Consider the following 26,021-nt stretch of genomic DNA (forward strand, 5'->3'; position numbering starts at 1 on the left):
CTCTTTGCCATACTCCCTGCATCCCTCCAGGCGCTACTTCATCGAAGCTAACTTGCGGTCTGCCGGATGCGCTTTTATACTTCCTGGTGCTCACGTCACCCCGCTCGTGATGTCTCGCTGCTCCATTGGACTGATTTTACACGTGCTTCAGAACGCGGTCCATCAGGGGCGTTCCCAAAGCGATCGCGACACAGCGTCTCGTTCCCTCGAGGAACCATGGTTACATACGTAACCTAGAGACGTTTCTATTGATGTATGGTTTGTTAGGATAGGGCAATATTTGGCTGAGAAACAACTATTTGAAAATCTTGAATCTGAGGGTATTACTAATCAAAAATTAAGTTGTGATATATTTACGGTAGGAAAATTTACAAAATATATTCATGGGACATAATCTTTACTTAATATCCTAATAATTTTGGGCATAAAAGAAAAATCGATAATTTTGACCCATACATTACTTTGTTGATGTCACGTGTATGTTCCTGTTTGTCCTTATTTGGTTTGGTTCCTGTTCCCATTATTAGTATTCACCTGTTCCTTGTTATTAGTTATCCTCCTCACCTGTCTGCCCCTCGTTATCTGCCCTATTTGAGTTCGAGCCCATTCTGTTCTCCCTTGTCTGGAATTGTTCATGCCAACCTTTGCTACGTGTGTTTTCCTGTTCCCTTGGATATTATTAAAGTATGTATGTTTGAATTGGACTTTGCGTCTCCTCGTTCCTCGCTCCGTGCTCCTCACAGTAGCATCCCGTGACAGAATTACAGACCTAACAAAATAGTAAGCGGCACCCCTTCTCCCCGTTTTGTCTTCATTTGTTGAAAGTTTTTTGTTTTCCCAGTTTCTCCCTGCGGCTATGGAAGTTGCCGCTTGCTTCACCGCCCTAGCTCACCTGGATCTCCCGCTTGTGGAGTATTCGTGGGACTTCTGCGGGCTCATCGCTACTATGGCGTTGGATGACGCCCAATTAACTCTCTGTTCTGGATCGGGACCAACTACTATCACCCTGTGGACCTCCCAGACACCACTGGACTGAGCTGGAGAGAAGGGATCCTCTGGTGTCTGGAGAGTGTCCATCCCTGATCCAGAACCAGCTCGCCGTCAGGCTCGCTGGCCTCTCCTACGTCAAGCCCACCGGCCGCCGCTGACTCGGCGTTCTTGGACATGGCACTTGTCCGCGAAAAATAGAATCCGCTCCAGAAAGTTCTCCTTCGTCTTCGCTAGTCCCTTCCAGCTCTCCATCGTCCCCTGAGTCTCCTTTGTCTCCACTGGTCCCGTCCAGCCCTCCTTCGTCTCCTGATTCCCCCGTGTTAGCCAGCCCTGCACCTCCAGAGCGCCCTCCAGAGTCAGCTCCTCCAGAGCGTGCTTCAGAGTTAGCTCCTCCAGAGCGCCCTCCAGTGCCCGCCCCTCCAGAGCACCCTCCAGAGCGCCCTCCAGTGCCCGCTCCTCCAGAGAGCCCTCAAGTGCCCGCTCCTGCAGAGCGCCCCTCAGAATTCCTAATTTTCCCCAAGAAGATTTTTAGGGGGGGCCATGTGGCCGTGGTGGCCGAGCCGACTAAGGTCACGGAGGATCCGCCATGGCCTCCTGAGTCCCCTGCTCTGCCATGGCAACCTGAACTACCTGCTCCGCCATGGCTCCTCGGACTGCCTGATCCACCCTGGAGGCCCTCCCTGTGTCCCTGTCTTGCACCAGCCTCCAGGGCGCCCACCCCAGTAATGGGCGCCAGTAATGTCACGTGTATGTTCCTGTTTGTCTTTATTTGGCTTGTTTCCTGTTCCCATTATTAGTAGTCACCTGTTCCTTGTTATTAGTTATCCTCCTCACCTCACCTCCCCTCATTATCTGCCCTATTTGAGTTTGAACCCGTTCTGTTCTCCCTTGTCTGGAATTGTTCATGTCAACCTTTGCTACATGTGTTTTCCTGTTCCCTTGGATATTATTAAAGTTTGTATGTTTGAACTGGACTCTGCGTCTCCTCGTGCCTCGCTCCGTGCTCCTCACAGTAGCTATTGCTACAAATATACCCGTGCGACTTAAGACTGGTTTTGTGGTCCAGGGTCACATTTATATTTGTATGTTATGGACATTTTTTGCCTTGAACTTGCTGACACAACAAAATATTGTATTTTTTAGAAATATATTTTTTCTTTAAAAAGATCCTACAGGATAGAAAAGTTCTCGTAACTGAATATTCATCCACTGTATGTTTGAACTGGACTCTGCGTCTCCTCGTGCCTCGCTCCGTGCTCCTCACAGTAGCTATTGCTACAAATATACCCGTGCAACTTAAGACTGGTTTTGTGTAAAAGATCCTACAGGATAGAAAAGTTCTCGTAACTGAATATTCATCCAGATATTCAGACTAAGTTTGACCATTTTTGGGGGGGAAATAACAACACAAATGTTTGGTAATAGAATGTTATACACTATTTTGGATTAATATATATGTGTGGTGGTGTTTTAAAATGAGGAGGCAGTTATCTATATATATATATATATATATATATATATATAGGCCTATATACTGTACATGTCCCTGTTGCATTTAATGTTGTCACATTTTCCTGGTTAAATAAATATTACATAAAAAAGAGAACAAATATAATTCTATTTTGTATTTTATTCATATTATTTGTATTTTATTTTATATTTTTAATACTAATTATACATTTCATAGTGTTTTTATGCATTTTTATATTTATTCCAAATTAATAACTAAAGGCAGTAACAATTTGAACAATATTTTGGAAACAATTTACAATAATGTTTCATTAGTTAACATGAACTAAGAATAAACAATAGCCTACTTCTACAGCATTTATTAATCTTAGTTAATATTAATTTCAACATTTACTAATGCACTATTAAAGTCAAAAGTTGTGTTTGTTAACATTAGTTTATGTACTGTGAATTAACATGAACTTACAATGAACAACAGTATTTGTATTAACTATTGTAAACAAAGATTAATAAATACTGTAATAAATGTTCATTGTTTGTTCATATTAGTTAACACATTAAATAACTCCTTATTGTAAAATGTTACCAACATTTTTTATTTGTGAACTGATATTCAGCTGTTCTTTTTAATAGTCAACTTATTTCGGGGGTGTGTGGTCCAGGGTCACATTTATATTTGTATGTTATGGACATTTTTTGCCTTGAATTTGCTGACACAACAAAATATTGTATTTTTTAGAAATATATTTTTTCTTTAAAAGATCCTACAGGATAGAAAAGTTCTCGTAACTGAATATTCATCCAGATATTCAGACTAAGTTTGACCATTTTTGGGGGGGAAATAACAACACAAATGTTTGGTAATAGAATGTTATACACTATTTTGGATTAATATATATGTGTGGTGGTGTTTTAAAATGAGGAGGCAGTTATCTATATATATATATATATATATATATATATACCTATATACTGTACATGTCCCTGTTGCATTTAATGTTGTCACATTTTCCTGGTTAAATAAATATTACATAAAAAAGAGAACAAATATAATTCTATTTTGTATTTTATTCATATTATTTGTATTTTATTTTATATTTTTAATACTAATTATACATTTCATAGTGTTTTTATGCATTTTTATATTTATTCCAAATTAATAACTAAAGGCAGTAACAATTTGAACAATATTTTGGAAACAATTTACAATAATGTTTCATTAGTTAACATGAACTAAGAATAAACAATAGCCTACTTCTACAGCATTTATTAATCTTAGTTAATATTAATTTCAACATTTACTAATGCACTATTAAAGTCAAAAGTTGTGTTTGTTAACATTAGTTTATGTACTGTGAATTAACATGAACTTACAATGAACAACAGTATTTGTATTAACTATTGTAAACAAAGATTAATAAATACTGTAATAAATGTTCATTGTTTGTTCATATTAGTTAACACATTAAATAACTCCTTATTGTAAAATGTTACCAACATTTTTTATTTGTGAACTGATATTCAGCTGTTCTTTTTAATAGTCAACTTATTTCGGGTCATTGTCATAAAAGCTCTGTAAACACTGCCACAGACACGAAGATATATCTTTTCATTTCATCACGCTGAACGCTCACTAAAAACTGACACAGTCATCACGTTTTCTGACCATTTCAAGTTTTAGTTTGACGTTAACTTTACCTGCGGGTGTCGCTGTTAGACAGTGTTACTTTATAAAAACGAGTGACTTTTGTACTTTTAATGCCGTATTTAGTAATAGTTGTGATTAATGCTTGTAATATCAATTATTTTGTCATCCAATTTTTTTGAGGAGACACTGCCTCCCTTGCCTCCTCGGAGGGAACGTCCCTGATATATACACTTTTAATATATATATATATATATATTACAATTAAAAATTTTCTATTTTAATATATTTTAAAATGTAATTTATTCATGTGATGACAAAGCTGAACTTTCAGCAACTTTTATTCTAGTCTTTAGTGTTGCATGCTCCTTCAGAAACAATTCTAAAAGGCTGATTTGATGCTCAAGAAACATTTTTTTATTATCATCGTCGAAAACAGTTATGCTGCTTAATATGCTTTTTTCAGGATTCTTTGATGAATAGAAAGTTAAAAAGAACATTTATCTAAAATAGATTTTTTTTGTCTATACTGTCATTTTTCATCGATTTAATGCATCCTAAATATTAATAAAAGTATTAATTATTATTATTATTATTATTTTAGTTTTACTGACCCCAGGCTTTTAAATGGTAGTGTAAATGCCTAAATGTCTTTGCATCCTTCTTCTGTTGCCAGACGGCCATTTCCCGCTGGTGATCGAGTCACGTTTAATGGAAAAGACTGTCTCTGCCAGCATTGCGTCCAGCCAACTTCCCCGACTCCCAAAGACATCAGCGCCTCTAGTAGTGAGTCCACACTCTCACACACGTGTGTTTGAGCTTATTGGTTATGTTTTAGTGTCCTACTCAGATTTCAGCTTGCCACAATCATCCCCCTTTTATAGATGTGTTAGATTGTGTAGTTTATGTGTGTGTTGCCAGGTCTTATACTGCTCAGGACTCAAGGTCATTGCTGCAAGTTTGAAGCTCTGTGTCTCTTCATCTGTCTTGTGTGTCTCCTGTCAAAAAGGCACATGAGGTAGTTGTGTTCTGAACAACTTAAATCTTCATTCATTTAGTGTATGATGCCCAGTTCTTCCTGTTACCATTTACAATTGTAATTACATTTACATTATATTGCCATTACATTTACAGTTGGCAATTGTATGATGCCTAGTGTTCTAAAATCAGAACATTTTTAAAAGTGCACTCCAGCCTTTATTAGCAATGTTCTAAAAGCCAGTCAAAATACATTTGAAACCCCCAACAACTGCCACAAACACATTAGGCAAGTATGAAGCATTGTGCTTATACCAGTCAGAATACATGTGCTGTACATTATCAACCACATAGGAATGCCTTGGCACCCATCCACAGCACCCAAAAACCATGATGGCTTTTACACAGGCAAGTATTTATTCTGAAATATCGTTGTAATAAAGATCCCCGCTTCATTTCAGACTCCTCTAGGGTTACTTGAGTTGACAGGATGCTTAAACCAATTCCTGTGCTGTCAACCAGGGAAAAGCTGATCTCCTTATAAATGTTTCTCTCTTTGATTTCTCTCACTCTTTTATCTCACTTTGAGGAAGTTCTCCATCCTCCTCCGGTAGATTAGGGGTTCTCTTGGTGTAATTTAAGCTGCGGGGCCCCAGAAGTCAAGCAGACAGGCACAGAGAATGAGAGAGGCTCAGGGCCAATGAAAAGCTCAGAGCACTCCTGTGCCTGCTGGTTGTCCCATTCTCTCTCACTCGCTTTCTCTGACCTTCCGCTCTCTGATACATTCTGGACTGATGGATGCTGACAGGTCAGGGCTCCGCATGTGTAAAATGTGCCGATTTCCTGAGGTTTGGGATTTCTTTATTATAGTAAATGGCTCTAGTCATTCAACTCAAATTGTCATAATGCAGGGAATCATTGTTACATAACAACATCAGGTGATGGACAATTACAGGAGCAATTTAGCAATGAATAGCTGCTGTGTTGCAGAGGAGAGAATTAATGTAATTCTAAGCATTGCATCATGGGATTGGGTTGATTGAGAAAACATTGTGTAGACCATGTATCAGTGGAGTTTGACTGTTTTTGCTTGGGTGGGAAAAAGGTGCGGGACACACACACATTACTGTTCAAAAATAAGATTTAATAATTGTATTCAAGGACATATATAAAAAGCAACAATATCACAAATGATTTCAGGTAAATGCTGTTTTTTAACTCTCTATTCATTAAAAATATTAAGCAGAACAACTGTTTTCAGCATTGATAATAATAAGTTACTTGAGCACCAAATCATAATATTAGAATGATTTTTGGAGGATCATGTGACAGAAGACTAGAGTCATTAAGATTAGCATAAAGTAAAGTCAATTTCAAAATGAATTTGAATTCAAATAAATTAACTAAATTGAAATAATATTTCATAATATTGCTGTTTTTACTGTAATTTTGTATCTAATAAATGCAGCTTAGGTGAACGGCAAAGACTTCTTTTAGAAACATTTAAAAATCAACAAAATATAATTAAATCAAGTATAATTAGTATGCTTCAAGTGTTTCTAGACATCACAGCATTATAATGTACGGTATGAAACATTTATATTAATTTTGAGATTTGCTAAATAATACATGTCTACCATGTTAACTTTAAATGAGCGTTACATAACAACAAAGATAATCCTAATGTAAAAAAGGGAAAATGAGCATGCACAATTAAATATTTGCCGAAGTGGTATCACTATTTTAGTTATAATCATGAATTTTATTTTAATCTGCCTATGTGTCCGTCTCGCTTTCCTGCATGTTCTTCTTTCCCTCTTTCTCAGTTAACTTTCTCCTCTTCTCCTATATGTGCAAGCATCCGTACTTACACACACAGACTTAAAGAGCCCTCCTTAATATCTCTTTGTGTCATGCTTGGCTGAATATTTGTCATTCACGAGCCCCAGGAAATTATTTGAGGCTGATGAAAGTCTTTAAAGTGCTTTGTTTTTTGGAAGGTGCTGATTGTTTCGAGCCATGATAATGCTGCTTTGGCAAACCCCACAAAGCTTTTATGGCATAACACTTCTAAAAACCTGCACTGAGTCTGATATTTTAGATAAACCTTATGACAGGTGGATTGAACGCAGGTCTCTTTGAAACACACACACACACACAGTACAGGCAGAGGTTGAGAAGGCTTAATGATGCATTAGAGTGCTAGATTCAGAGCGGTGCATTAAATACTCTCCTCAATGTCAGTGGTTACCATTGTGCCTCAAGCAACATCAGCAGCGTCTGGGACCTCCCCACCCCTCCGCATACATCCCTGCTTTTTAAAAAAGCTTTTGGGATTTCAGCCAAGGAACATAAATAGAAGATGACAACCATGAGCTATTTTTATCCCTCAGCCTTTTACACAGGTTACACATGTAGCCTATTAACTAAATTCCCTCGCATTCCTCGAGGAAGAAGCTCCATCTTGTGGAGGGAGGATGCTCTGCTTTTAGAAATGGTACTGTAGGCCCTTCAATTAGTCATGCAATATAATAATGATTCACTATTGATCGCTGCAGTAATTTTATGGTTACAATATGCTTTGCTTTAAATTACTTCTGAGAGCCTGAATAGTCAGTGCTGTGGGTTGTAGATCAACAGGCCTTTCAAAAACGAAAGGAGTTTTTTTTTAGTTGACACTGACATCTAGTGGAGAGAATTGTTTGTGCACAAGTGACCCCAAAAACTTAAAAAATATGCAATTGCATCTTATCTGAATATACCTGCCCTACTGTGTATCATCAATATTGCTAACTAAAACTATTTAAAACAGTTGTCGGTAATTGAAATAAAGCTGACATAAAATATGAATTTTACATGAGAAACTTCTACTTAAAAAACAGAACAAAAATGAGACTGAAAAGTACTGAAATTAGCTCAACTAAAACTGAAATAAAAATAACTGAAAGCTACATAGCTTTAATAGTTATTTTTAAATGATTTTAAAATAATATTTAAAAATGATTAAAATGACAAGCATATAACGTATTTACAAAATGTATATGAAATTTGAAAATATTAAAATAAAATCTAGTTCAAAATATCAATAAATTCTATAATAGTATGTAAATAACACTAAAATCGCACTGCTATGTAATATAGGAAAAGCTCTAAATTAAATATCTTGTGAATAGCAATTGCAAATCTTATCATGGCTAATGGCTGATAAACGAAATATTTTTGGCTTATAAAAAAAAGCTCTTTAATATGTGTTATCCTACTTCCTGTTTCTCATTAACATGTCAAAATGTCATGTAGTCTGTAAATGTCATTTTCAGGCCGCTATTAGTATTCACTATGTGTGTGTGATGGTCTGCATCTGTGTGTGTTTTCTTGCAGACTGTGCAGGATGTGGCAGGGATATAAAGAACGGTCAGGCTCTTCTGGCCTTGGACAGCCAGTGGCACCTCGGCTGTTTCAAGTGCAAGGCCTGTGGGAAAGTGCTGAGCGGGGAGTACATCAGCAAGTGAGCTATGCCTTAATTATTTTTTATCTCTTGCCATCTCGTGCCTCCCGCTTTCTCTCTACAATTCCCCATCTCTTATCTGTCCTCTTTTCTTATAGCATTCAATTTTTGCTCTTATCCTGGTTTCATTGAGGTGAAATAGAATACAGTAAAAACATAAATCTCTCTTCCTGTCCTGCTCTCTTTTTTAAGGGATGGTTCTCCATACTGTGAGAAAGACTACCAGATCCATTTTGGCGTGCAGTGTGAGGCCTGTCATCAGTTTATCACAGGGAAAGTTTTGGAGGTGAGTAACTATATATATGTGTATTAGACTCTTGGCTCTTTTTAATACTATTGAGCTGCCTGCATACAGTAGGCAGCTCATTAAGGTATCATAGCTAGGCTCCAGATGTGAAGGGGGTTGCAGCATTATTATATTGCCTTCTTAAATATATAAGGTAGAATGAACAATCTAATCCCTTAATAATGCACTGAGGATAAAGCAAGAGAAATGTTTATGTTTATCTATTTAGAATTTATTTATTATTAATATTTTTTGAGTAATATTATTAAAATATTGTAATATTATAAAATGCAATGCAATAAAATTAATTTATGCTATATACACTGCCATTAAGACATTTGGGGTCAGTAAACTTTTCAAAAAGTCTTTTTTTTTTAAGTTTTAAAAATGTTTTTTTGAAATAAATACTTTTATTTAACAAGAACACATTAAATTGATCAAAAGTGAAATAATGATGTTTATAATGTTACAAAAGATTTCTGTTTCAAATGCTGTTTTTTTTACTTTCATTTCATCAAAGAATCCTGATTTTTTTTATCATGGTTTTCACAACAATATTAAGCAGCATCTGTGATGAACATTGATAATAATAAGAAATTTGTCCTGAGCACCAAATCAGCGTATTAAAATCATTTCTGAAGGATCATGTGTCACTGAAGACTGCTGAAAATTTAGCTTTGCCATCACAGGAATACATTACATTTTGAAATATATTGAAGTAAAAAACTACTAAAATTGTAAAAAAAATATTTGACAATATTGCTGTTTTTACCAACCCCAAACTTTTAAAAGATAGTGTACTTTCTTCAATGTAGGTAAAGTTTAATTTTGCATTTATGATGTATTTACTTAACAGTTAAATTAACAGTTCATTAAGAGAAATAATAATTACACAAATTGTTGCCATACAATCATTCATCAACACATGCCATCAAATTAATATTGGTAGTAATTTGATAAGAAACCTTTGTGTTCAGATTGAAATCACTGACTTTTGTTTGCAACAAAATATCTTATCCTGACTAATTTGAGCACAGTTTGAAACATTGTTGAGTTTTCTTCTGATGAATCAGAATCAGAAAAATCTGAGAAGCAGGAGACCTACAGTAATTTGCTCTCAATTTAGTCCCATTGCTTTCTAGAAGACACATTTGAGATATCCCCGAGATCTCTATTGTGAGTTTTCCTGCTTACGGATATTAAAAATGGTCTCTTGTGGATTTTCAGTGTTTTATAGTCATGTCAGTATGTGTCAGGGTTCCAGATTCTTACACTTCCGCTCCCACTAAACATCTGGATCCCCTAAGAGTGGATGTCCACACACAAATCTCAACATCCAACAACATGGCTGAACTTACATCATTGCTCCATTCATCAAACATTTTAGAACTGACACCGGCCCTATGGGAATAGAGCAAAACAGCAGCGTTGGGTGGATTTCAAGGTCCCGCCTAGCTATTGTACACGGGACGGCCCCTTTGAGGCCGGGCCCCTCTGATAGGGTGGGAGAGCGGTGAGATAGAGAGGGGGGAATTTAGGAAAATTCTCAAGAAAAGTCAAAGGGAAAACGTGCGGGACTAAAGGGGAATATAGGAGTTCTCTCGAACAAGAGAGTGCAAGTGACAAAAGTGATTTAACTGCAAAGTCGCAGGGCTGGGGTGCCACACGAGCAGCCTGCCAGAGGTAATGTTTCTAATAGTTTCAATAGAGGTGGTTTCTCATTTTCTATTTTAAAGCACTTGACAAACATGCAGTTATGTCAGAGTGTAAATACTTCAGAGATTTTTCGTTGCTGTTTTGGTGATCATGGTCAAGCTTTGTCATCCTGATTATGCTGACCTGTCAACAGTCTATTAGTTACCGGTTCTCATCAGTGCTTTCTCATACACTGTCTGTTTGCACTTATACACTCAAGTAGACTAGTTGTGTTTATGGGGAACTGTGCAGCCACAGATGGTGGAAAGGAAGTGCGCTGGAATCTTATGCATGTGTGAGCGCAGAAGATCAAAACCAGCTCTCTGTCTATATAAATCCAAGCAGATATGTGTAGAATCTCAATGTAATGTTGAGAGCAACAGATGCCGCCAGTCTGCAGATGGCATTGCGCCCGTGCCAAGGAGGCCATTCAGATTTGATGAGGGATGAATAGTGCTTATAAACATTGCTGTGGAACTCTTATTTTAGGTTTGGTTAGGCCTACAATTAAGACTTTGCAGTTAGCAGTTTGTTTTCTGTGTGCTATTAAACATTTATGTTGGGTACAGATGCTCACACGTGCTATTTTGTTCTGAGTAAGCTTGATTACTCTGGGCTGTCAGCTTCTATATGTCAACCGTGGATAAGTTATTTAACTGCAATGAAGTTTCACTCTCATTAAACCTCTCCAATGAGTGTCTAATGAGACTATCCAGAAATGACAAGTCTGCCGCGCCAGCTGGCCCTGCATTATCTCACCACACACACATGCATATCCAGAATAAACCAGACACCCGGAGAGAAATTGCTCAAAGGTTGTTCTTTTGAAGGTCACAAGACCTACTGGAGTTGCATTTAATATCAGTAACGTTATCTTACATATTCCCCTCTAAATGTTTTTCTTGAAGAATGCAAATGAGAAGATAGCTGACAGAGTAAGACAACAGCGCTATAAAATGAATATGGACGGCATAGCTCACATAATTTGGCTTCAGAAGAATTTAATGACTTTTTGAGTGCAGACTTTCAAACATTCAAAAGTTTGGAGTCAGTAAAAAAATGTTTGGTAACACTTTAGTCTAGTTGCCTATTAGCATGCCTATTATTATCACAATGGTTGTTTATTAGTGCTTATAAAGCATTTATTCTACATGACCATATTCTACATCCCTAACACCTAAATTGATCAACTGCCTTACTAACTATAATGAGCAAATTATGAGTTTATTGAGGCAAAAGTCATTTAATGGTTTGTTAATAGCGGGAATTTATCCTTATATTGTGACCAATTGTTTCAGCAAAGATGCATTAAATTAATCAAAAGTAAAGACATATCAATTTCAAATAAATGTTGTTCTTTTGAACTTTCTACTCAACAAATAATCTTGAAATAAATGTAGTACATTTTCTACAAAAATATTAAGCAGCAGAACTGTTTTCAACATTGTTGATAATAAAAATTTTAATTGAGCACCAAATCAGCATATTAAAATTATTTCTGAAGAATCATGTTACACTGAAGACTGGAGTAATGGCTGCTGAAAATTCATCTTTGTTCTTACAGGAGTAATCCATATAATAAAATAGAACATTTAAAATTGTAATTCTATTTTGTAATATTACTGTTTATACTATACTTTTGAAATGCAGCCTTGGTGAGCATAACATAATTATTTTAAGTATCTTACCAACCCAAAACAAGCTTTTACAGGGGCATGAGATTACAACTGTATTGGGAATTATCAATCTCCCAAGATTATCAATACTGAACAGTAATTATTACATTAAAGAAAACTTTTTTTGTTGTTTATTATTATTTTTTTGTTGTATTCTTTATTTGAACACTTTGTGGCTGTTGGGTTTTGTTCACATGGTTTGTTTTTTTCTGTTTGCTGTAATACTGTATTGTCTGCTGTCTCAGCAATCAGCACCTTGTCAGATTCACTTGTCTGGCTCTTTCCTCAGTGGGCAGGTTTGTGGAGTGGAGTGTTTAAGTTCAGATAGGAGAGGAGATATACACAACAATGCATACTGTGAGTCAGGCAATACAAAGCGGGGTTATGTTACTGACTACAGATGAAAATGACTCCTACTGGCATTCATACACACACTACAAATGTTAGCACCCTTACTGAAAAGGCCAGTAAAAATGTCCATTCTGGACCATGCAGTGCCCAACTGGTCAAAGCAAATTTTGCCCATGTTGAGCTAGGAGAGCAGCTACTGTAGCTAAACCAGCTGAGCACCATTTTGGGAAATAAACCATCTGAACACTATTTTAGCCAGGTTTGGAAACTAGCTAAGAACAGCAAAAGCTGTTTTTCAGTATAGTGCTTTTAGTTCAGTAAAGTTTTGCTGGTTAATGATGAATAAACAACTTAGTAGGGTTAGTTAGCTGCACATAAATATCATGTGCATGGGACCAGCAGCATCCAAAATAATAGTCATCTATCCAAGAACTTTGTTTTTTCTCTCTCTTACATTTTTTGTTTCCGAGTCATCATTCCCACTTGCTGTTTTCTCTTCATCCCGGTCTCCCTCCCTCTCTCTGGCTCTGTCTTCTGTCCACACCCCTCCATCTGGGCTGAAGCAGAGGCATGGACTGTTCTTGGCCCATTTATTCAGAGTTCACTGCTCTATGTTTTCTGTGTTGGCTTCTTGTGATGCAATAGGAAATGACTGCTAGTCTCAGACAGAGCGCTACACAGAGAGGTAGAACATGTTGTCACTCTGGTTTGTTTACTGGAAAACGGTTACATGGCCTTGTTGCCATGGCAACGAGGCCCGGGAGCCAAGGGGACACATCTGTGTGAAATCATGCGTTTCAGCTGCATTGCCTCATAGTTAAAGACAGCAGAGGACCATGGGATGTTTCCCCTGCAGAGGAGCCAAATGGGCAACTCCCTCCTCAACACTCAGAGCTCCAGCTGATAGAGGAACAACAAAACAATTTAATTGTGTGCCTGTATGAGAAACAAGAGTAATAAACAAAGCTTTAGGTTTTCTGGTGCAGTATAGCTCCTGTAAATGTATGATATGAATTTCAACGAGAAAAAGAGCAAATCTTTTCTTTTTTTTTTAAACAATTCAATCATTCCAAACCTTTCTGAATAAAATGTAAAAATAAAATAAAATAGTAAAAAAAATAGTAGTTATTGTTAGATTTATATTTCCCATAAATATGAAAAAAATTCTTACCATAACTTCGGTAACATGGATAAAATTCAAACTTTTTTGAGTTGTTTTATTATTTGTTTTCCTATAGTTTGGTACGTCTAAATATAGCTGATTTCCATTAAAAGCTCCAGCTGATAGAGGAACAACAAAACAATTTAATTGTGTGCCTGTATGAGAAACAAGAGTAATAAACAAAGCTTTAGGTTTTCTGGTGCAGTATAGCTCCTGTAAATGTATGATATGAATTTCAACGAGAAAAAGAGCAAATCTTTTTTTTTTTTTAAACAATTCAATCATTCCAAACCTTTCTGAATAAAATGTAAAAATAAAATAAAATAGTAAAAAAAATAGTAGTTATTGTTAGATTTATATTTCCCATAAATATGAAAAAAATTCTTACCATAACTTCGGTAACATGGATAAAATTCAAACTTTTTTGAGTTGTTTTATTATTTGTTTTCCTATAGTTTGGTACGTCTAAATATAGCTGATTTCCATTAAACACAGAAGGGGATATTTTAAAGAATATTCTGGCTACTTTTTGTTGAGCTCCAAAATGCACTATACAAATATTATAAAAGTAGTGCTATATTCCAATTTTTCTGCAGCCAATGAATAACTTTGCATGATGAAAAGTCATTTTTTTTAAATACTGAGTCAGGTGTCAAAAGAGTCTGTATGACTTTTGTAGTTCATTTCAGATCTTGTGCAGAAGGAAAATGATCAATGAATGACAAAGTTCAGTCTGTTTTTCATGCAAAACTATCATATTGGCAAGACTCAAAGTTTTATGATACTGTTTTTTGTCATTTTAGCAGCTCCAGCCCCATTTAATTAAATTAAAAAGAAAGAAAGTTTAGAATATTCTAAAAATATATATACAGTATACAGTATATATATATATATATGTTTTGTGTTCCAAAGAAGAAAGTCATACAGGTTTGGAATAATACGAGGTTCAGTACAGTAAACAATGGCATAATAATTTTTTTGGGGGGGTGAACTATGCTTTTAAGAAGTAACAAAAACAATACAGGAGAGAAAAATGAACAGATAAAGGGTACAAATCAAAAAGAAGAAAAAGGGAAGTAAGACAAAGTGTTGCCTCAAGAAAAATAGTTTTAAAGAGGTTTTGAAGGAGAGAGAGCTGTCAGAACTGCAGGGCTCATCAGTATTCCCAGAGCTAACTGAAAGCAGCAGAATGATGAAACAGTACTGCAGATGACTTACAGCTGTGGGCTACAGGACCTAGAGTGATGATACATACATACACAACCATATGAATATTATGTGGAATGTACTGCATCTAAAAGTATTAATTTCTTAAAAAAAAAAAATCTTGATCATCAAATTTTTAACAGTAGTGTATATATATATATATCTATATATATATATATATATATATATATATATATATCTGCAACTGAAACCCCAATATCTTTGCCTGATCATGCCCTGTGATAAACTTTTGATTTTTCTGCTTGTGGTTGAGAATGACCTCCACAAGCCTCATGAAGCTTAAAAAGACTGACAAACTGCAGTGTTTCTCAGGCTTGCAGCTCTCTGGTGAGCCTCCCAGCTCTCAAATATCAGCATTCCAGCCCATAGCTGTAGCTGGCAGACCATGTTGCGGTGGTTAGCACACGCATCTGACATATTGAGCTGGGTGATGCAGGTTCACATCCAGTTTGCAATATTATATAGGTGCCTAAAACCATTAAACAAGATCTGTATGTTGATGTGAAGTGTGTATATGTGCATGCCTTTGTTCCCCTGACCTGGAAGCATCCGGAGGTCAGGAGGGTATTTTTATGTGGTGGGGTAATGTAATATGGGATAGTGTGCTGTGCAAACAGTGACTCTGCTGATCTTAACAGAGGTTCATTCATGATTATGGAGTGATGAGAGCAAAATACAAAGAATGAAGGAAAGAGGAGAGAAAGAGCCTTTTTTTTAGAAGAAGTGAAGTGCAATGAAGTGACAACACACCTGCTCTGTCCCCCACAGACTTTTACGTTTTGTCACAGATGTTAGGGAATTTCAGTATGTTTTGTCCAGTCTCGTTATATTATTTTGTCCAGTGTCTCCCTGGAATGTTTTTTCTTGTGTTTCTTATGAATCATGTTGACCTCTGAATGTTTACCTTTGCCCCTGACAGGCAGGAGATAAGCACTACCATCCAAGCTGTGCACGATGCAGCCGATGCAATCAAATGTTCACGGAGGGAGAGGAGATGTACTTGCAGGGTGAGCACAACATTTTAATGATACCTTTAATACAGAGGACAAAATGTTGTAAAAGACCATGTGGTGAAACAATTCTGATATACCCACCCATATTTTATCTTAATTTCTCTCTCTCTTTCTCTCTCTCAGGTTCTACAGTATGGCATCCAGAATGTAAGAACAACAGTAGAGTGGAAGAGAAGTACAGAGTGAGTATCTATCTATCTAAACTCTTACTGTGAGCCAGTCAGTCACTTAATCAGCCTTGTCTCTCTCTCTCTGAAAGAGAAAACTTTGCTGAGCTCCTCCCTCATATTATTCCCAGAAACAACAGTCTACAAAACCTTGGGAGATGTTTAAAATGCTCACATTCTTCAAAGCGCTTTTTAAAACCTCCCTCAGTGGCTCCAAAGTTAAAATGAGGTCTCAGGTGCTCTAGCTGAAAAGAGAAGTACAGAGTGAGTATCTATCTATCTAAACACTTATTGTCAGCCAGTAAGTCAAGTTAATCAGCCCTGTCTCTCTGTCTAAAAGAGAAAACTTTACTAAGCTCCTTCCTCATAGTATTCCCAGAAACAACAGTCTACAAAACCTTGGGAGATGTTTAAAATGCTCACATTCTTCAAAGCGCTTTTTAAAACCTCCCTCAGTGGCTCCAAAGTTAAAATGAGGTCTCAGGTGCTCTAGCTGAAAAGAGAATGTATGTGTGTGTTTGTCAGTGAGTATTTTGTCCATTCTGTTGTGATTCTCCTCCTTAGGCAGCTTGGCAACATCCTAAAGGAAAACCCAGTCCGTTTGATATCTTTTACCCCCAGTCTCAGATTCAGAGCCGGGGCCCAGGTGGCTCTTGGCTGGGCCGGCGTCCCCTGGGCAGTCGTGAGGTTTGCAGTCTTCTGCTCTGCACTCCCTCCAAACTGCAATGCTTCCGGCTAACTCAACTTTCTCAGAGTCCTGCTTCACTTCGAAGCAAGACTGAACTGCTGTGTGTTGTTTTTAGCTTCATATTAGTTAACTTACACCCCCCACAGCAAGACTGAATATGCTTGCTCTCTCCTCCTACAAGTTAGGTCATAATCCCCATAGAAATGTTTCTAAATTCACAAAAAAAAAAACTTTTGTCCCACAATATCAGGATCAGCCTGCATGCATAGGATAGCAAGCAAGGCTGCGAGTAGGTGACTATGGATGTAGTGCTTGAGTTAGATGACAGCTGGCTAAGGTGGTTGATTCGAGTGTTTTGTTGAGTGTGATGTCATATCCTGTGATGCCTTTTCCTTCACAGCCCCTTCCACCCTCAGTAACATCTCTGCACCAATCAGAAAGGCAGGTACTGTATTCTGCTTCTGGCAGCAGATTGAGGAACCCAGAATGTGTTTTGCGGCTCTTACCTTTGCAGTCACCCACCAGCAGAGGGCTTTCCCCCCTCGCAAAGTTACGCCAACTTCCCCATAACAGCCTGTGTGTGAATCATTACGCTTTTCACCGCTGCAGGCATGTGGCTCAAGCCCTTCCAGCACTCCATTCACCATTACAGGAATGACGGCTCTTTGACTCTTCATGCAGAACCATCTCTAACAGAATATTCCTCTTAAAGTCATGCAATTTGGGTGTTTTTGGTGATGTTTGACCAAGAGTCATATCTGAGGGATTGGCTGGACTGGCTGCATATGGTAGGATATGATATGAAAGAGAATGCATCTTGGGAAGGCTTGCATTGGAGTATGAGGCAATAGGAGCTGGAAATTTGTGCTGAATGAAAGCCTAAGAATATGCCTCCTACACCCAAAAATAAAAATTGTCGTCATCATTTACTCTCGTCATTCATCCTCATGTCTTTAAAACCTGTATGACTTCCCTTATGAAAAAGTGTGTTTAGTTAGACTGAACATGCATGTGTAGTGTACTTCAAGTCCTAAAGTTTTACTTTAAAGTACATTTTTAAATCATTAAGTTTTAATAATACTTTATCTAGCTTTAAAAATTACACTTAATATTACATTTAAAGTTAGGGTTAGAAATACAAACCCGATTCCAAAAAAGTTGGGACACTGTACAAATTGTGAATAAAAACAGAATGCAATGATGTGGAAGTTTCAAATTTCAATATTTTATTCAGAATACAACATAGATTACATCAAATGTTTAAACTGAGAAAATGTATAATTTTAAGGGGAAAATAGGTTGATTTTAAATTTCATGGCATCAACACATCTCAAAAAAGTTGAGACAAGGCCATGCTTACCACCGTGTGGCATCCCCTCTTCTTTTTATAACTGTCTGCAAACGTCTGGGGACTGAGGAGACAAGTTGCTCAAGTTTAGGAACAGGAATGTTGTCCCATTCTTGTATAGTCTTGTAATACAGGCTTCTAGTTGCTCAACTGTCTTAGGTCTTTGTCGCATCTTCCTCTTTATGATGCGCCAAATGTTTTCTATGGGTGAAAGATCTGGACTGCAGGCTGCCCATTTCAGTACCCGGAATGCAAAATTACAATAGTAAACACTCATTTTTCAGTTAAAGACAGTTCATCATTGAATTCAGTGATGTCATCATCCAGCTCAGTTCAGTTTAAATAATATCTTTGCAATCATGTCAACGATAACGCTGGAAATGAAGTGTCCCCAACTAAGCAAGCCAGAGGCGACAGCGGCAAGGAACCAAAACTCCATCTGTGACAGAATGGAGAAAGCTCTCATGTAGCTCTCATGAAATCCAAAATGAGCCAATATTTGGCATGACATTTCAAAATGTCTCACTTTCAACATTTGATATGTTATCTATATTCTATTGTGAATAAAATATAAGTTTATGAGATTTGTAAATTATTCCATTCCTTTTTTACTCACAATTTGTACAGTGTCCCAACTTTTTTGGAATTGGGTTTGTATATTTTAAATGTACTAAATTGCAAATTCGTCATTGCAAATGTTCAAAAATATAATGTATATAAATATGTGACGTAATGATATGAGTTTAGCAATAATGTGTGTCAGTAAATTCAGAAGTATTTTTTAAATATGCAAGAAACTATGTAAGAAATTAGAAGTAATTCTGAAATTACATATAAATATATACTTAATATTTAAAAGTACATTTAAACTATAATTGCAATTATCATGCAATTAAGCATCCAAAAACATTCAAATAACAGCTAAAATTTCAGTATGTTCCATAAAATAAAATAAAACTATTGTATGGCTTTGGAAGACTTGAATGTAGTGCATGATTTACTTTATGATGCATTTATTGTCCTCTTTTGTAGCTTGAAAGGCCCAGTTTCCATTCACTTGCATTTTATGAAAAAGAGCAGCGTGAACATTCTTTAAACCTTCTCCTTTTCTGTTCCTTTGGAAAACGAAAGTCATATAGATTTGGAATGACATGAGAATAAGTAACTGTTGACAAAACGTTCATTTTTAGCTCAGCTACCCCCTTAAGCTTCCCCCTGGCATCTATGAGTGTGTTTAGGAATATGTGTGTGCATTATTTTCAGCTTATTGCTGCTAACACAACATCTCGTTCTCCCGCAGCCCACGAGGTCATCGTCTGAGAGTATCTGTTCGAGACCTGGCTCGAGCATCCCTGGATCTCCAGGTCATACCATCTATGTGAGTCCCACTCATCGGCGCCCCCAATCGTTTCCCGAGTCTGTCAGATCTTACCACTCAGTCCACAACGGATTCTGATGCTGGTACACTCCAGGGTCAATGTAAAAAAACTTGCAGGAAAAGCACAGGAGTTTGCTTCAACTTCTCTCCACTCTTTGCCTTCGACTTGTATTTGTTATCTGTAGCATCATTTCAGCATGTAACCGAATTTAGAGAATCATTTACAATAACACTGTTAAGCAAATGTTAAGCCAGGTAGCTTTTCTCATAAGCATGCCTCCAAAACCAATCGTTCATCTTTCCAAATAAGTGTATGTTCACCCTGTATGATGAGCTTTGTGACAGCTGTAGCTTTGGTCGGATGTGATGTGGATGACCTTTGACCTGTGACCTGACCTCTTCCTCATCAACACCTTTTCTCCCTGTGTTTCTCCACTTATGTGTCCCCTCCCTCCCCTGTGTCCCTCATCCTCTCCTTCCTCCAGGCAAAAGTAGACAATGAGATTATTGATTACAAGGACCTAGCAGCCATCCCCAGAGTCAAGGCCATTTATGATATAGAGCGTCCAGACATGATATCCTATGAGTCTCTCCATTCCACCTCCTCCACCCTGGAAAGACAAGGAAGGCACAGCCCTGGAGAGGTAACCCGAATTGTCAACTTTTAGTGTCTTTCTAATAAACAAACAATGTGCTATTATGACCTAATATGATATATATAGCCACTGTATGGCTGTGTAGGCATTATGCTGTCGCAGATTTATGCTTATATATTTATTTATTCTCATTTTTTTGGATAGGTGTGGCTTTCATAAAAAGCTAATTTTAGCTCTTTTACCTCAAATCAAACAGTGCACCTGCCTACAATTATGTGAACAGCCATACTCTATACGTTTAACATCCTTGTATGTCAATTTGGAGATCTGGAGAGTCTAGTCTAGTGATTATCAACCGTTTTAACTCTAGGGCCTCCATCGCCCAACTCAATATTCGAAGGCCTACATATACACTAAGCCATCTTTAGTATTTCAACAGTAATTATGACAGAGCTGCTGATTTTTGAACTTTTTTATTGATATATTGAATTAATTCACATGGTTAATTAAATAAATGAACTAACATTCAGAATTAATCAGAATCAGAATTAATACTCTGTATTGCAGAACGGCGTGTTGTTTAATAAAAATAATATTTATAGATAGAAAATAAATATAAAGATGTGAAATTTCAGTAATTATGTAATTGTTATATTAAATTAATTAATTAATTACAATTCATTTTGTGATTCCATAAGCTGTTCTATATTTCAGAACTGTATATTCTTCAATAAAAACAACAGTAATTTCACATTTATGAAAAACTGATTGTTTTTCATTTTTATTGATATATTAAATTAAAGTTTTAAATAAATACATCAGATTAATTAACCATAATTCATTTTGTGATTCCAGAAATTATGTTCTTAAATAACAAGTTATTGTGATAAACAATAAACAATAGTTATTGAGTGAAAATAGATTTACAATTTCAGTATACATCTTGATGTTTATTTTTAGAATTATACATTTGAATTAGATTTTTTGTTTTTTAAATATATTAAGAGTAATTTATTCATTTAAATACATTAAAGACTTCCTGCGGCCCCCTTGGAAGTTTGCTGAGGCCGGGCCCCGGCTCCCTGGTTAAGAACCACTGGTCTAGTCTCCATTACCAAACCAGCACATGGGTTTTGGCCACTTTGACCACCTAGTAGCTACCAGACTATCCTTATATAACAGACCCAACCCTGCCAATGCTCCATCTTTGTGATAATACCATCCCATCCCCAGGTCCGTACTCTGTCACAGTAACCATAATAGCTCTCTAACCCCATGATCCTATTAGTGTTCCAAAAAACACTATTGGTTGAGGCTCTCAGGCCACAGACAAAGCAGATGTGAGCAAGTGCGAGTATTTGCTCATTTCTCAGTATGTGATCATGTACATTGCATGTATTCCTGTCAACAAATGTTAGCTGTATGTCTATGCATGAGAGATGTGTTTTTTAATTCTCTGTGACTGCTCTTTGGTTCCCTTTGTCTATTAAACATTGTTCTGCTGTACCTGAAAACGCCTGTGCGCCTTCTCTGTGTAGAGACAGCAGTGTCACAGCGCCACCTGGTGACCATAATCAAAATCTCAGACAATCTGCGGTGATGGAGATGCCTGTTAAAGGGATATTCCCGGGTTGTTTCATCTGCATCTGTTGTAATAATTTAGACTTGTCCTTGACTGTGTTAAAACAGACAGAAAATTTATTTACAATTACAATACACACTTACAATTGAAGCCTATCAAGCGGGGATGAAATGTGAAGCTCACATTTTTGTTTGCACTTAGGTGGATTATTGAGTAGAAATGTGTTTTGTTGTTGTTGTTGTTTTTTTTGTTTGTTTTGTTTTTGTGCTATAGATCGTCAGGAGGGACTACTTTTTAAGTGTAGGAAATTTTGGTTATGCATTACCAACATATTGAAATAAAATTAAAATTACAGCAATTACATTATTCCATATATTATACCATTTCCTTAGTAATGTTCCTGAAAATATTTCATTTTTAATGTTCTTCAAAGAAATTTCTCACAAGGGCTACAATGATTTGATCATAAAATCATTAAAAGTAAAATCAATATTGTGAAATATTATAGCATTTAACTGTTTTCTGTTATAATATATTAATATATTGTTATAATATATTTTAAAATAATGCATTTTAAATTTTCAGCAGCCATTACTCCAGAAGAAATAATTTCTTGTTATTATCAATAAGGAAACAGTTGTGCTTCTTAATATTTTTGTGGCAACTGTGATACATTGTTTAAAGATTCTTTAATGAAATTTAAAATTTACAATGAAAAATAACAGCATTTTTTTTTTTGCAATAAAGTAAATACTGGCACATTTGATTACTAGAATGCATCCCTGCTGAACAATAGTATGAATTTCTTTCTTTTTTTAATACAAAAATAAATATTTACCCCACATTTTATTTGAATGATGTATTATATATATTTCAATTGGAAAACAAGACCAAAATACTGATAAAGCAAAAGTATATGGCTTTACTATTTTAGCCGTTCATGACATGAGTTTATGATGTTATAGCAGATATAACTGCACAGAGAGGGTCAGTAAGTGATTTTATCGCACCAGTTTTGTCAACACTTGATGTTATACTTTTGAAAGAGAGTAGTAACCAAATAGACTTCTATTGTACGTGTATTACAGTTAACAAAATTATTGTCTGTTCTAATCAAGTTGAAAATGACCAAGAATATTCCTTTAATGCATACCATATTATCGAGTCACCGAAAAGTTCATCGAGTAATCAGACTCAACCCCTTTCTCCCCCTACAGCCTGTCAAAGCCTCAGGTGGCAGCCCTCCCAGAGGCAGAGCCACAGTAAGTGTAAGCAGGATAGAAATAGGCTGCCGACATAACCAATTAGTTTGTGGATCACCACCCAAACTAATAAGAACACAACTAACATATTCATTTACAAAACCTTACCTAATCAAATAAGCATGAGCATCTAATGCCTCTCATCTCATTGGCTGCTATCTGAACTCTCATCTGAATAGCCACTCTGTAAGTACTTTATATTAGTTTGCTAAAGACAGTAACTTTAAGTGTGTACTCAAGAACCCAGTGGAAAACTGAAGAATCTTTAAAGCTTATACATGTGCCATGGCAATGGTGTAGATTCATACTGAACTGATATGATTTTCCCAGAAAACATAGCCTACAGCTGATCTGTGTCACATCTTTAGCATAACATGAGACAGCATCTAACATTCAAAACGAACACTGCAAGCGCTTTTTTTGCGATTCTTCTTTCACCTTCATTACATTCATTTAAATTAAAACATCATTCAATGCATGATGGGTCACAGAAAACACAACTGTTTCCATGATGCATAACATAATGTTATTTTTAGTGATTATAATTCTGTGTCCACATTCCCAGACCCTGCCACAAGACCCCTCCTCACTGTCCGCAGAAACAGTAAGTTGTCAGTGACCTCCCTCTGAACCCTGCCACAGCTGAGGCCACAGTTTTCTCTCTCTTAAATGTGCTCATCATGAAGATGGCATTGAGCTTCAGCTGACTCTTGAGCATTGGAAGAAGTCCTCTGTTTAATTAATGGCAAATACTCAAAAGTGCCATGCTGGAGTGTGTGTTCATGTTTGTAATGTCTGTCTGTCTGTCTTTGTCCAAGCTACAGCTGAGTGAATATCACAAATACACAAACAAAACTAAGCTTAAGATTTTTGTGATTGTTTTGTATTTATTTATTTATTTTAGGGATGCACCGATACCACTTTTTTCAGAACGAGCCCGATAACGATACTTTTATTTTTGGTACTCGCCGATACCGATACCTGTATTTTCACAGCATTTGTAAAAAAAAAAAAAATTTTAATATTGGCTACAGAAACAAAATAATAGCAATAAAAATAATAATATGAATCATGTTAGTTGGCTTCATTTAGCAAACAGATATTACCTTCAGTTATTTCCACACTTAATTATACCTGTTAAAATGTATTGTATACGCTTTTGTTACTTTCACTGTTCATTTTAATGGCGCATTAGAGCTGCTCCATTGCAGCAGCTCAATGCTGTAATCACAAAACGTTTTCCTAAAATAATGCAGGGAACCATTCGTTATACATTATAGGAGTGCATGCGTACTATTTTGGTGATGTAATTTGCGTCACGCGCAGTGTACACGGACCCTCGCGTACGAGTAAAAACCGAAGTATACTTCGGCCTTAAAGCAAGCTAAACATATGCAGCGCGCACACGTTTGTATTGGTGCAGAATGAGAGAGACACTTATAGCCTAGTGCATTTCACCCACTCTGCTAGTTTCACTTCTGCTTTAAATAAAGTTGTGTATGCTTGACATTTAAAATAAATGCTGTTTATAGTGAATGCCCCTATAATTTTTGTTTGTTTTGTATTTACGATTTAGTTTTAATCCAAATGCATGGGCTAATGCAGCAAACAGCAATCAAGATCATGCAACAGAAGTGTGCGCTCTCGGACTCTCTCTCTCTCTCTCTACTTACCGTCAAATAACTTTAGTAACTTGTGCATTTTTTACTTACTTGCTTTTGACATATCCGACCGAACTACAAACTTTCCATTGATGTCTGTGAGATATTCACTCGACAAGCTCACGCATCTGTGCAGCCGTGCACTCAATCCACTCAGCGCGCTCTGCTTATCAGCTCGGGCACATCCGCTATACAGGCGTGAATATTAAATGTTTAACATTATATTCATTACTTACATGTACTTCATAGACATCCTTTATCTCTAATAACGCCATTCTACTCTCTGTTGTTCTGTTTTCAGTGTTTCTTTTTCTGGACACACCTCTATTCACACGCTGTTTGGTATGGGCTTTTGGTATCGGGGTATTTTTACGAGTATAAGTACGAGGAGCGCAGTATCGGGCCGATACCAGTATCGGTATCGGTGCATCCCTAATTTATTTAATTATTTTTTTATTAAAAAGTTTGGGGTCAGAAAAAAAGAAATTCATTATACTTTTATACAATAAGGATGCATTAAATTGATCAAAATGTGCAGGCTTTTACATTGTTACAAAAAAAATCTATTTCAAATAAATGCTGTCCTTTTAAACTTTCTATTCATCAAAGAATCCTGAACAACAACAAAAAAGGATCACAGTTTCCATAAAAATATTAAACTTTTTACAGCACTAGTAATATGAAATGTTTCTGTACTTCAGCACTAAATCAGCATAATGATTTCTGAAGGATCATGTGACACTGAAGACTGGAGTAATGGCTGCTGAAAATTCAGCACTGCATCACAGGAATAAATCTATTAAAATAGAAAATGGTGATTTTAAATTGTAATACATTTTTTCGATATTACTGTTTTTATTGTACTTTTGGTCAAATAAATGCAAACTAGAAATGCAAACTTGTTTTTCCTAGAAACATTAAAAAAATCTTATTTTGTGCTTTTTACATTAAGTTGAACATTTTTGTGATATTCACTCGTCAAACAACTTGCCTAATACACAAAGCCACACATTCCTGGGTCTTAAAAGCATATACCGCAGTAGCATTATTTCAATTCCTTTTCCTAATCGTATTATTTGCTGTTCTAACCTGCTCTATCGCATATAGCCTCCTGTCTTACCTTTTAGTACTGATTCTGATCCATACTTACATAGAGGTTTTTTTTATTCCTGTTCTGTTTCAGTCTCCAAGGACACTGTCTCCCACCCCATCCGCTGAGGTTAGAGGCTTTTTATAATGCTTAGTCTTCTTTATTGCTATAGAGCCAATAGTACAAGTCCATTAAACCATGTCTTGAAAGGATAGTCCTTCCAAAAAAAGAAAATTCTGTCATGATTTAGC

The 26,021-nt window shown here is 36.4% G+C and overlaps 1 protein-coding gene across 20 annotated transcripts in view; it reads left to right on the forward strand.

The window, feature by feature from the left end:
- Positions 1-26,021, forward strand: part of LOC107565789 (actin-binding LIM protein 1-like) — an 85,780-nt gene that overhangs the window by 48,741 nt on the left and 11,018 nt on the right. For 16 of the 20 annotated variants that reach the window (XM_016251172.1, XM_016251070.1, XM_016251078.1 and 13 more), the window contains 12 exons: positions 4,782-4,891; positions 8,462-8,588; positions 8,781-8,874; positions 15,905-15,992; positions 16,122-16,180; positions 16,730-16,852; positions 17,254-17,298; positions 19,502-19,579; positions 20,065-20,223; positions 22,975-23,019; positions 23,585-23,623; positions 25,864-25,899. In XM_016251172.1, the coding sequence (XP_016106658.1) occupies positions 4,782-4,891; positions 8,462-8,588; positions 8,781-8,874; positions 15,905-15,992; positions 16,122-16,180; positions 16,730-16,852; positions 17,254-17,298; positions 19,502-19,579; positions 20,065-20,223; positions 22,975-23,019; positions 23,585-23,623; positions 25,864-25,899 (1,003 nt within the window). The remainder of the gene's footprint in view (positions 1-4,781; positions 4,892-8,461; positions 8,589-8,780; positions 8,875-15,904; positions 15,993-16,121; positions 16,181-16,729; positions 16,853-17,253; positions 17,299-19,501; positions 19,580-20,064; positions 20,224-22,974; positions 23,020-23,584; positions 23,624-25,863; positions 25,900-26,021) is intronic. The other 4 variants (XM_016251098.1, XM_016251104.1, XM_016251127.1 and 1 more) reach the window with 4 other exon arrangements.

The sequence above is a fragment of the Sinocyclocheilus grahami genome, unplaced genomic scaffold (genome assembly GCF_001515645.1).
Source record: "Sinocyclocheilus grahami isolate Dianchi unplaced genomic scaffold, SAMN03320097.WGS_v1.1 scaffold26.1, whole genome shotgun sequence".
Taxonomy (NCBI): domain Eukaryota; kingdom Metazoa; phylum Chordata; class Actinopteri; order Cypriniformes; family Cyprinidae; genus Sinocyclocheilus; species Sinocyclocheilus grahami.